The sequence below is a fragment of the Cetorhinus maximus genome, chromosome 11 (assembly GCF_964194155.1).
Source record: "Cetorhinus maximus chromosome 11, sCetMax3.hap1.1, whole genome shotgun sequence".
NCBI classification, from domain to species: Eukaryota; Metazoa; Chordata; class Chondrichthyes; order Lamniformes; family Cetorhinidae; genus Cetorhinus; species Cetorhinus maximus.
In genome coordinates, this window is record NC_135889.1 from 2,521,609 (window position 1) to 2,535,015 (window position 13,407).

General features: G+C 44.2%; 1 protein-coding gene across 2 annotated transcripts in view; it reads right to left on the bottom strand.

Annotated features, from left to right (window-relative positions):
- The window catches only part of vps8 (VPS8 subunit of CORVET complex), a 570,202-nt gene that overhangs the window by 312,280 nt on the left and 244,515 nt on the right, over positions 1-13,407 (bottom strand). For both annotated transcript variants that reach the window (XM_078551411.1, XM_078551410.1), the window contains exon 38: positions 6,331-6,434. In XM_078551411.1, coding sequence (XP_078407537.1) covers positions 6,331-6,434 — 104 coding nt within the window. The remainder of the gene's footprint in view (positions 1-6,330; positions 6,435-13,407) is intronic.

A 13,407-nucleotide genomic window follows, 5' to 3' on the forward strand; every position in this document is an offset into this window, starting at 1 on the left:
GAGAGAGAGAGTCAGAGGGGGAGGGAGAGAGGGGAGCCAGTGAGAGAGAGAGAGAGAAAGAGAGGGAGAGAGAGAGAGAATATCAGAGAGGTAGAGTGTCACAGAGAGAGAGTCAGAGGGAGAGAGGGGAGCCAGTGAGAGAAAGAGAGAGAGAGAGAGTCAGAGAGAGAGAGACCGTCAGGGAGAGAGGATCAGAGAGGTCAGAGAGAGAGAGAGAGAGAGAGAGAGAGAGAGTCAGAGAGAGAGAGAGAGAGAGGTCAGAGAGAGAGAGAGAGAGGTCAGAGAGAGAGAGGTCAGAGAGAGAGAGAGAGAGGTCAGAGAGAGAGAGGTCAGAGAGAGAGAGTGAGCGTCAGAGAGAGAGAGCGAGCGTCAGAGAGAGAGAGCGAGCGTCAGAGAGAGAGAGCGAGCGTCAGAGAGAGAGAGCGCATGAGAGAGCGAGAGGTCAAAGAGCGAGCGTCAGAGAGAGAGCGAGCGTCAGAGAGAGAGCGAGCGTCAGAGAGCGAGCGAGCGTCAGAGAGCGAGCGTCAGAGAGAGAGAGCGTTAGAGAGAGAGACAGAGCGTCAGAGAGAGAGACAGAGCGTCAGAGAGAGAGAGCTTCAGAGAGAGAGAGCGTCAGAGAGAGAGAGCGTCAGAGAGAGAGAGCGTCAGAGAGAGAGAGCGTCAGAGAGAGAGAGCGTCAGAGAGAGAGAGCGTCAGAGAGAGAGAGCGTCAGAGAGAGAGGGCGTCAGAGAGAGACAGGGCGTCAGAGAGAGACAGGGCGTCAGAGAGAGACAGGGCGTCAGAGAGAGACAGGGCGTCAGAGAGAGAGGTAGCGTCAGAGAGAGAGGTAGCGTCAGAGAGAGAGAGAGCTTCAGAGAGAGAGAGAGCTTCAGAGAGAGAGAGAGCTTCAGAGAGAGAGAGAGCTTCAGAGAGAGAGAGCTTCAGAGAGAGACAGGGCGTCAGAGAGAGAGAGAGTCAGAGAGAGAGAGCGTCAGAGAGAGAGAGCGTCAGAGAGAGAGGTAGCGTCAGTGAGAGAGCGAGAGTCAGTGAGAGAGGTAGCGTCAGTGAGAGAGGTAGCGTCAGTGAGAGAGGTAGCGTCAGTGAGAGAGCGAGAGTCAGTGAGAGAGGTAGCATCAGTGAGAGAGGTAGCGTCAGTGAGAGAGGTAGCGTCAGTGAGAGAGGTAGCGTCAGTGAGAGAGGTAGCGTCAGTGAGAGAGCGTCAGTGAGAGAGAGCGAGCGTCAGAGAGAGAGAATCAGGGAGAGAGTCAGGGAGAGAGGTAGCGTCAGTGAGAGAGGTAGCGTCAGTGAGAGAGGTAGCGTCAGTGAGAGAGCGTCAGTGAGAGAGAGCGAGCGTCAGAGAGAGAGAATCAGGGAGAGAGCCAGGGAGAGAGAGAGTCAGAGAGAGAGAATCAGAGTGTGTCAGAGGGAGAGAGAGAGTCAGAGAGAGAACAAGAACTAATCTACCAAACTTTGAACATTTAAAACATGAGCAGTGGGTCATCTGATAAGGAAAACAAAGTGTAAACTAACAACATTCAAAAGTCTTGAAAAATCAATCCTCAAACCACTTATGTGATGGTAACTTTTAAGCTTATTTATAGAAAAATTACAAGAAAACACCAACCTACTGTCCTCATGTGTTTAAAGACATTTTACCTTAATAGAGTGCTGTTAACTGCAAGCACATAATTCCTGCACCATTTATCACCCTAGGAAACATTAAATACTCAATTTCCATGCAGTCAATAGTAGTGGAGCAAACAGAAAAGTAGTGGTAGTAGGGGGACAGTATAGTGTGGGGGATTGACACTGTTCTCTGCAGCAAAGAGCAAGAGTCCAGATGGCTGTGTTGCCTGCCCAGTGCCAGGGTTCAGGGCATCTGCTCAGGGCTGGAGAGGAACTTGGCGTGGGAGGGGAAGGGTTAAGTTGACATAGGCAGGACAAGGAAAGAGGTTCTGTATAGTCAGTATGAGGAGCTAGGCACCAAAATTAAGAAGCAGAACCTCAAAGGTCATAATCTCTGGGTTATGACCTCAGCTATGTGCAAATTGGCATAGGACAAACAAGATTAGAGAGACGAATGTGTGGCTCAAAGGCTGGCGTGGGAGACGTGGGTCCTGGTTCATGGGGCACTGGTATCAGTACTGGGGAAAGTGCTGCCTGTAGCATTGGGACGGTCTGCACCTGAACTGCGCTGGGACCAGTGTTCTAGCAATGCGCATAACTAGGGAAGTAGAGAGGGCTTTAAACAAGTGGGGGATGAGGGATCAAGCTTGGGTCAATATAACAAATTAAGGGGTAGAGTCAAGGCAGGAGAGCAAAATAGTAATGTGGGAAATGGGGTTCAGAGAATGGCAAGAAGAGACGGAGAGAAAAAAACCTAAGAATAGATCAACAGTCAAGACTAGATGTTACAAAGATAACAAAAAGACAAAACTAAAGGCTCTGTATCTGAATGCACGTAACATTCATAACAAAGTAAATGAATTGATAGCACACATTGAATTAAATATAGTCATTACAGAAACAAAGCTGCAGGATGACAAGGATTGGGTCCTGAATATTGAGGGGTACATGACAAGAAGAATAGGAAGCTAGGTAAAGGTGGAGGGGTAGCACTGTTAATCAAAGATTGCATTGGTACAATAATGAGAGATGACCTTGGTTCAGGGGATCAGGATGTAGAATCAGTTTGGGTGGAGATGAGGAACAGTAGGGGAAAGAAGTCACTAGTGGGAGTGGTCTACAGGCCCCCTAACAGTAACCACAATGTAGGACAAAGTATACAAGAAGAAATATTGGGTGCTTATGATAAGGGGATGGCAATAATCATGGGTGATTTTAATCTACATACAAACTGGAAAAATCAGATTGGCAGTAGTAGCCTGGATGAGGAGTTTTTAAGCATGCTTTCGAGATAGTTTCTTAGAGCAGCGTGTTCTGGAACCAACCAGAGAGCAGGTTATATTAGGCTTGGTATTGTGTAATGTGACAGGTTTAATTAATTACCTCAGATTAAAGGCATCCCTAGGTAGCAGCAACCACAATATGATTGAAGTTTACATCCAGTTTGACAGGGAGAAGAGTGGGTCTAAGGCTGGCATATTAAACTTAAATAAGGGCAACTATGTGGGCATGAGAGCTGAGCTGGCTGAAATGAACTGGGAAACTAGGCTCGAGGGTAGATCAATAGAGAAGCAGTGGCAGACATTTAAGGGGATATTTCAGAGTATTCAGAATAAGTATATTCCTATCATAGAGAAAAATTCTAAGGGGAGGACCCACCATCTGTGGTCAACTAAAGATGTTAAGGAAAGCATCAAAAGTAAGGAAAAAGCATATAACTGTGCAAAGATGAGTGACAGGTCACATGATTGGTCAGAATATAAGGAAAGGCAGAGATTGACTAAAAGGTTAATCAGGAGAAAGAAATTAGAGTATGAGAGGAAGCTAGCTAGAAATGTAAAAACGGATAGCAAGAGTTTCTACAGGTATTTAAAAAGGAAAAGAGTAAGTAAAGTGAGTGTTGGTCCTCTATAAAGTGACAGTGGGGAGCTAATAGTAGATAATAAGGAAATGGCGGATGAAATGAACAAATATTTTGCTTCTGTCTTCGCTGTAGAGGATACAAAAAACATCCCAGTGATAGCTGTAAATCAGGAGGTAGGAGGGAGAGAGGAACTTGGTGAAATTCCAATCACTGGGGAAGCAATACTGAGCAAATTGATGGAGCTGCAGGCTGACAAGTCTCTGGGGTCTTGATGGACTTTGTCCTAAAAGTGGTGGTAATGATGTAGTCCATGCACTGGTGTTAATTTTCCAAAATTCGCAAGATTCTGGAAAGGTTCCATCAGACTGGAAAGTAGCAAATATAACCCCTCTATTCAGGAGGGGAGGCCGAAAACAGGAAACTATAGGCCAGTTAGCTTGACATCTGTCGTGGGGAAAATTGATCATTAAGGAGGTTATAGCTGGGCACATAGAAAAACTCAAGGTAATCGAGAAGAGTCTGCATGGTTTTTTGAAAGGGAAATCATGTTTAACCAACTTATTGGAGTTTTTTTTAAGGAACAAGATGTGCTGTGGATAAAGGGGAATCTGTGGATGTACTGTACTTGGATTTCCAGAAGGCGTTTGATAAGGTGCCACATCAAATGTTATTGCGGAAAATAAAAGCTCATGGGTGTAGTGGATAACATATTAGTATGGATTGAAGATTGGCTGGCTGGCAGAAAGCAGAGTATGCATAAATGGGTCTTTGCCTGGTCGTCAGGATGTAATGAGTCTGTCACAGGGATCTGTGCTGGGGCCTCAGCTTTTTATATCAATGATTTAGATGAGAAGAGAAAAGGCATGGTAGGTAAATTTGCAGATGATACAAAGATAGGTAGGAAAGCATGTTGTGAAGAGGACACAAGGAGGTTGCAGAAGGATACAGATAGGTTGAGTGAGTGGGCAAAGATCTGGCAAATGGAGTATAATGTGGGAAAATGTGAAGTTGTTCACTTTGGCAGGAAGGATAAAAAAGCAGAGTATTACTTAAACGGAGAATGGCTGCAGAATTCTGAAATGCAGAGGGATCTAGGTGTTCTAGTGAATGAGCCACAAAAAGCTAGTATGCGGGTACAGCAAGTAATTAAGGAGGCTGATGGAATGCTATCCCTTATTATGAGAGAAATTGAACATAAAAGTAAGGATGTTATGCTTCAGTTATGCAGGGCATCGGTGAGACCACATCTCAAATACTGTGGGCATACAGGAATACAGGATGATTGAAGGCAGTTCAGAGGAGACTTACTGGGTTGATACCTGGAATGAGTGGGTTATCTTAGGAGGAAAGGTTGGACAGACTGGGCTTGCTTCCACTGCAATTTAAAAGAGTGAGGGATGATTTGATTGAAGTATATAAGATCCTGAACGGTCTTGACAAGGTGAACGTGGAAAGAATGTTTCCTCTTGTGGGTGAGTCCAAGACTAGTGGGCACTATTTTAAAATTAGGGGTCGCCCTTTTAGGACAGAGATGAGGAGAAAATTTCCTCTCAGGGGGTTGTGCGACTTTGGAACTCTCTGCCTCAGAAGGTGGTTGAGGCGGGGTCATTGAATATTTTTAAAGGTAGAGGTAGATAGATTCTGGTTAGGCAAGGGAATCAAAGGTTATCAGGGGCAGATGGGAATGTGGAAATCAAAGCACAAGCAGATCAGCTAAGATCTAACTGAATGGTGGAGCAGGCTCAAGGGACTGAATGGCCAACTCCTGCTCCTGTTTTTATGTTATGTTCTCAGTAGGACCAAACTTTCATGAGTCTTTATCTGTTGCCAGCATCACTACCCTCTTCTCAAATTCACTGAATGTGCCCAGCTGGTTCTAGTTACTGGAATGTTTCACTACAGAACACGTACGTACACAGAACTAGCCCCACAACAATCCTCAGCCCCAGGCAGGCCTATGGTTACATGTGTAGGCAGGCCAGTCTGTACATGCATTGAGTCTAAAGGAAACTGATCTCCTTGTACTAACCCATCTCCAAGGGTCCTACAGGAGGCTGGGAAAAGATTTAGATGGAAAAATAGGAGAGTTACGAATAAGTTGTTATGGCATCATGCTTCCAGGGCTGGAAATGCAAAGTCAAAAATACATTAGATCTCAAGCGATCTAACTCAGTGAAGAGAAAACACTGGCTGAACCATGAGAAAGAATTCCATAGAAATTACTACACAAACAGAGGCCAGAAAACCCAACCAGTCTATGTTAATGTTCACGCTCCACATGAACAAGAGTTCTAATCTGATATGCCCAACCTATTCCCATATCCCTTAATCCTTCAATCTAATTTATTCTTAAAGGTTGACAAGAGCTCCACTTCAATCAATAACATTGGAAGTGAATTGCACAGCTTCACAATCCTCAGATATAAAGAAATTCTTCTGCTTTCTGCCCTATTCTCTTACAGCTAACTTTAAATCCAAGTTTCAGATACTTCAATCACTGAAATTTTTTTGTTTCCATCTACCTTGTTCCATCCCTTCAGAAATTTAAACCCATCTAGCAAATCATCTGATAATCTCCTCTGTGCTAGACAGCCAGCCCCAATTTTCTTATTCCTTCTCTTCCCCACCAGCAAGCCTGCAGACACATTGCACAGTACAGTAGTGGTTACTGACAGATGAATAGTTCACAGCTAGGAGCATCCCCTTTTTCTTTCACTGGTTGTAATTTGTGGAAGTGAGATATTAGCGAGGAGGGAATTTCAAAGGGCGGAGAAACGGAAAGGGACGAAAAGTGCAATTTTCAGGCTTTAATGAAACTCAAGAAAGGCCCCGTACACGCAGGCAAAACTCTCGGTACTCACCTCCCGCTGCTGTTGGTTGAGACTGTGCGAATTGCGTTGACACAATGCAATGGTCTCTTCTAACGTGGATTCTGCAGCTTGCACTGTTTCTTCATTTTTCTCTCCTACAGAGAATCGCATAATAATATGTGAATACAATGCAGCAGCTTGGTGTAGGCCTGCACATCACAAAGCTGAGCAATAACCAAAAGGCAGTCCAACAGGACCTGTGTGCCAGATGCAAGGAAGAGTTTGATGGGTTAAGGGACAGGAGTGTCAGGCCCATGGAGTGCCGAGTCCAGGCTGGCAGTGACATACAGGGTTTTCCTCGGGTCTAGGGGAAGATCCCTTCTGCAGTCACCCAAAGGTAGACCAAGTGGAAGATCGCCATGAATTCTGTGACATTAGGGATAGGGTGTTATGTCTTTTGCCATGATTTGGAGGCACTCTAATCCCATTTCTCCCAGCTGGGAGGCCGAAAACACAGCCCATGGTATTTATTCAGCAGATATACTCTTCAGATCTATCAGAAATCTATCAGGTCTTCGCTGTTGATATAGCTTGTGTCTACAATGCTGCCCACCTAACACCTAATTTACAAATGTACAAGGTGGGAGTGAAAGGTTACTGTACTCCCAGTTTGTCACCTACACATTTAACTTTGGTGAAGATATCGGTTGAGCTCAGGGGTGCCCAATATGTGATTCACAGGCTCTGAGACCATGGCATTCCAACCTTCAAAACCACGTAACTGAGACATATTTGTGCTGACATTCCTTATTTTTCAGTTTATTGTGCCTCACTGACAACCCCCGCCACACCCCAACCTCCCTCCCACACCCGCCCCATACGTCCCAACGACTAGCAGAACATATCAAACAGCATGTCCCTTTGGCTGCTCGCAACAGGCAAGGTACAGACCGTATCCAACCAGCCCATGCTTACAAAACTCAAAACATGGTGTCCAACATTAGATGGGATTCCACAGTTGGACAACATTTGCTAAACGATCCTGAATGTGCTAAGAATTACACTGGCCACCAGATTAAGATTATCAGTCAGGCTTGCATGCAAGAAACTACATGTATTCACACACTTTGCCTTGCCCAGAGTTGATCTGCCTGGTTAGGTTTGAACAAAAGCTTGGTAGTTAACTGTTCACTGGTGCATTCTCCATGGCAACGCCTCTACCAATAAGAGTCCACTTGCTAACCAATCAGCACTCTCTTCTCACGCAGTATAAATTGTTGTTCCCTTTAGAATTGGTATTCTTGTGAATCTGTCCTGATGAGTGCAAAATGAAAAGATTCGACAGCAAGCCTCTTTCTTTCAGCAATACTAAATATTCAGCTTTCTTTTTGAATAACAACAAACAAAATGTGTTGCCTCTGAATTTAGATAAGTGAAGCACTTGTGTAGGAGATGCAGTTAGTAACAGTAAATTAATGGACAATATAAAAGGGCTTGTTTATGAAAACATGTTACAAATAAATTAATAAATTTCAAAAAACAAGGAAAAAAGGTTGACTCACACCCCATTATACAGTCTTTCAGTGAACAATCTCCACTGGCATAAACGTTGAGACAAAACAGCTACTCAAACTATACTTGTCTCATTTAAACTGCGTCAAGTTTGTTACTTATCCAAGGTGCAGTCTGAAGGCCTGCCAGTTACATAACCACAGGTCGGCCTCAGGCTGTGCAAACCCAATTACACTGGCTAGAGCAAGGACAAATAATATCCAATCATCAGACTCGTATCTGTGTAGCTTGGAGCAAGTTAGAAATTGACTGATTCTCACCCAATTACACTGCCAATACCTGCATGGCACTGATATTAAACCAACAGTCAGACAGCATAGGTGCTTCTAAGGTGTACAAAATGCAACACCAGGTATTTTTACTGAATACGATATCCTAGGAAAGTAAACTCCCCCTTCTGCTCTTATTCCCCTTATTGGGAGTTATTATCTCTTAAGATTGCTGGACTCAGGTTTTTAAACCCTCAGATCACAGAAGTTAATGATAATGCTTCATATTGTACAATTTGATGGCACAGTTTTCCAGAAATCGCATTAATGGATTTCTTTGCAGATGTATAAGCACGATACCACAATCATAATTCTGTTCAATGTTGGAAAGTTTTGACCCAAAGAACCATGACCCGTGGCAGGTGATGTGTGCCAGGCGGACCAAATCCACGAGGGAAACTTGGTCGCGCTATCACAACAGTTTTGTAATTTGTATTTATTACAAGATGCTTGCACTGAATTCAGAAGTAGTAAGTTCACCAAAACCTTTAGAGATTTTTTGAACATTAAATTAAAATATTTATTAACAAAATAAAAGATATCAAGCACATACATAAGGCTACAATTACTGGCGGGGGGTGATGGTGTAATGGTACCAGCTGAACTAGTAATCTAGAGACCCAGCGTAATGCTCTGGGGACCCAGGTTCGAATCCTGCCATGGCAAATGGTGGAATTTGAATTCAATATAATTCTGGAATTAAAAGTCTGATGATGACCATGAAACCATTGAAGGGTAAAAACCCATCTGGTTCACTAATGTCCTTTAGGGGAGGAAATCTGTCGTCCTTACCTGGTCTGGCCTACATGTGATTCCAGACCCACAGCAATGTGGTTGATTCTTAAATGCCCTCTGAACAAGGGCAATTAAGGATGGGCGATAAATGCTGGCCTAGGCAGCAATGTCCACATCCCGTGAATGAATTAAAAAAAAACTACTATAACAACTCCTAAAATTCCTAATTAACCTGACCCCCAGTTACTCTCCCTTTAAGGCAACAGTCCCCGATAGGTTTTAGATTTAAAACAAACTCAGCAAGTTAATGCAAGGCCTTCTGACACATAGCCTTTCATTCTCCTTTATATCTGGTTCTCTCATTTTAAAATGTAAATTCCATTGTTCCATATGTCTTTGAAACCTCATAACATAAAAACTTTCATGGTGCCAATATTGCCAGTGGGAAAAATAAACACATTCCTTAGCCTTGCTTATCTGGATAGTTATAAACAGACTAAGATCCCTTTGAAATCCAAACATCCCTTCATTTATCTAAAAATGCAAATTCTCTTCACACCTTACATGCTAAGCCAACATCCATGTTTACCTATTAGCATGTCAAGCACTTATACTCAGATCTATCTCACCAACATCTCTTTCAACTTATCCAGTGTCTCTGAACTGTCACGCTGCCTCTCTGACATCCAAGTCTTGGATGAGCTGAAACTTCCTCTGATGAAACACTGGGAAGACTGAAACCAATGCCTTTAGTCACCACCAAATACTTACTCCATTCCCTAGCCACTGATTTCACCCTGCTCTCTGGCCACCGGGACTAAACCAGTCTGGGTATTCAATTTGAACCACCTTTATACTCCAAAACCAAGACGACTCAGTGCAGATTAATTCAGGAAATGCAGCACTGACTTGTTAAGGGCAAACTGTGTTCAACTAACTTGATTGAGGTTTTTTTTGATTAAGTAACAGAGAATGGTTGATGAGGGTAACATGACTGATGTGGTGTGCATGGATTTTAAAAGGCATATGATAAATACCATGTAATAGGATTACCAACAAAGTTCAGGCTCATGTAATAAAAGGGACAGTGACATCGGGGATACAGAATTGGCTAAGTGACAGGAAAGAGAGAGTAATGGTGAAGACTTGTTTTTCAGGCTGAAGGAAGGTATACGGTGATGTTCTCAATACTAGGGCCACCGCTTTTCTTGATTTATATATATTAATTTTTTGGTCTTGAGTTTACTTGGCACAATTTCAAAATTTGCAGATGACTTGAAAATATTGTGAACTGCAAAGAGGATAATGATAAAATTTAAGAGGACACAGGCAGGCTGGGGGAACGGGTGGGCACACAGCAGATGAAATTAAATGCAGTGAAGTTGAAAATGATGCATTTTGGTAAGAACAGGGAGAGGGAATATAAAATAAAGAGTCCAATTCTAAAGGTGACGCAGAGGCAAAACCTGGAGTAAATGAGCACATGTCAGTGAAAGTGGAAGGTCAGGTTGGTAAAAAGTGGGTAAAAAGACACACAGGATCCTGGACTTTATAAACAGAGGCATGGGGTAGAAAAGCAAGGAAATTATGATGAACCTTTATAAAACACTGGTTCAGCCGCAACTGGAGTATTTGTGTCCAATTCTGGGATCCACACTTTAGAAAGGGTGTGAAGGCATTAGAGACCGTGCAAAATGGTCCAGGTAGTGACATGGACTGATTGGAGAAACTGGGGTTATTCTCCTTGGAGAAGAGATGGTTGAGAGAAGATGTGAAATCAGTGTCCAAAATCATGAGCGATCTAGACGGAGTAGCTACAGAAGAATTGTTCCCATTGGCGGAATGGTCGAGAACCAGGAGACACAGATTAAAATGAATGGCAAAAGAGGCAAAGGTGACACCCTAGGAATGGTTCGGGTCTGGAATGGCCTGCCTGAGAGTGTGGTGGAGGCAGATTCAATCGCTGCTTTCAAAAGGGAATTGGATAAGCACCCAAAGGGAAACAAAATGCAGGGTTGCAGGGAAAGAGCAGGGGAGTGGGACCAGCTAAGTTGCTGCCACATTGATCCGGCAATGGCTTGGCATGCCAAGTGGCCTCCTCCTGTGCCATAACAATTGCAAGATCACCCATCTCCACTGCTGCCTCAGCCACTCAAACTCACATTCATACTTCCATTACCTCCAGATATGATGACTCCTATGCTCTCTTAGCTGACCTCCCATCTTCCACCCTCCATCCTTCATCAACTTGAGCTCATCCAAGGCTCTGCTGCCTGAACCCTAACCCACACCATGTCCCATTCCACCATGCCCCCTGGTCTACATTAGGTCTTGGCCCAGAATGCCTTGATTTTAAAATTTTCCTCCTCATGTTTAAATTCCTCCCTAACTGTGTAACATACTCCAGCCCTACAACCCTCTGAAATTGCTACGTTTCTAACTTTGGCCTATTGTCCATTCCCCATTTCCTCTGCTGAAAGTATGAGTGGCCATACCTTCAGCAGTCTAGGCCTTAAACTTTGGGATTCCCTCCCTAAACCTCTCTGCCTCGCACACCACTTTCTCCTCCTTTAATATGCTGCTTGAAAATCTAATTCTTTGACCAAGCATTCAGTCATCTGTCTTAATATCTTCCTTTCCTGGCTCAGTGTCAATTTTTATCTGATAACACGCCTTGAAGTGCCTCGGGACGTTTCACTGTTGAAAGTGCTATACAAATGCAAGCTGCCGTTGTTGAATCAGTTGTTGGACTTACTTCAGTCTAATTTTGGGAACCTAAAGGAGATGAGAAAAGAATTTGGTCTGTAGCACGACTGTCCTCTTCCTGTGACCAATGAAGTTTTGTGGGGAAAAAAGTCAATGTCTATCTTATGCCAAATGGGCCTCATATATCTTAGCAAGAGTGACTAATCTAAACCATAAATAAATCAATAAATCAAGAGAGTCTGGCTTCCAGCTTGACAGATCACTGCAGTGAGTAACGTTGTCTGACGTACAGGGAGAATGGAGAAAATTTGCTGAACTGTGCTGTGTTTTTGTATAATTCGACACAATGTCTTGTCTATACCTCAGCTGAATGGGTATCTGTCTCGATTTACTTATCTGTCACAGTTCTACTACATTGTCAGTTCTACTATTCTTCCAAGTTCAAGGAATGATGGTTGAGTATATGCATTTTAGTGCAATGCTACCAGATGCAGGATTGACGATTGCTTTGGTGCCTGGGTTTAATAGGACACAGCTTTATCACAACAGACTTCATCAAGGCAAAGGGCACTTCAGCTCATCGCTGAGACCAGCTGCACTGTTGCCTTCTTTGAAGAGTTTTTACTTTTCCCTGCAGGTATTTTATATGATGCATAAATATTATTACCACATATCAAGCACCATTGTAAGTAGCTCATGCACATCAGACTCATCAAGCACAACCATAATCTCTCAGATCTCGATGATAGAAATCTGAATTTCCATTATCTTTGAAACACCGATGTGATATGTGAACATTTGAATGGATAAGAAAATACCCAAGTGAAAAATAAATCTGCTTGCTGTCAGCTGAATGCTCGCCTCAGGACAATTAATAGGCATAACAGATAAACACTGAAATGGACAGAATCAATGATCCCAGCATTTGTAGTTATCTTAAAGCACAAACCCCATGTTAACCCAAACTCTTGGACCCAGTAAGTGTGACATGTGTGGTTAACCCTGACTTGGTGAGAAACCAGGTTTGGAAGTTGTATAATCGCCCCTACAAATTAGATAGGTTGAGCAGTTGACAGCAAACGTCGATCGCTTCTCGGCCTTTTGGCTAAGATCAAGTGTTGCAGGGGCGACACCATGGTCCTGCCATGGCAAGGTCGGGATGGAAGGGCGATAACCAATCGCAATCCAAATCTATACCGTGGGTTACCTATCACCGTCCGAGTCACGGTGAACCACAGCGAAGGAGGATCACCTATGGATCGGGGCTTCTTCACCAGGAGGATCCTGTTGAAGGCGTGCGGCTTCCAAGCTACGGAGATCTTCACCCTGCACGACTCCCGCAAAGGCGGTTATTTTGACGTCACGTTCAAGCGGGTGGCAGACTGCGTCCGGCTCCTGAGGGTGTTCGAGGAGAAGAGAGACCTGCCGGAGATGAAGATCCTGACGGCGGAGCCGCACTTCTCTCTGCCGTTGCAACGGGAACGTGAGGTGATGGTGCATGTGTACAACCCCTTCGTCCCTGTCGCCGACGTGGTCACCTTCCTCACCAGGTACTTCGATAAGGTGGGGAGCGGCACCGAGATTCGAGACGACTTGGGGATCTGGACAGGCAAACGCCTGTTTAAGGTCACGCTAAAGACCGATGGTAAGGGAGCCATTTTCCACCCTCCCTCCAGTTTCGCTATCGGGGGAAACCGGGGCTACCTGGTCTACGCTGGGCAACCCAAGCATTGTCGCTCATGCGGCAAGGCTGGTCATGTGGCGGCCAACTGCAGCGCCTCCCTCTGCAAGATCTGCAAACAGGAAGGGCACCAGACAAAAGACTGCAAACAGGCCAAGTGCTGCA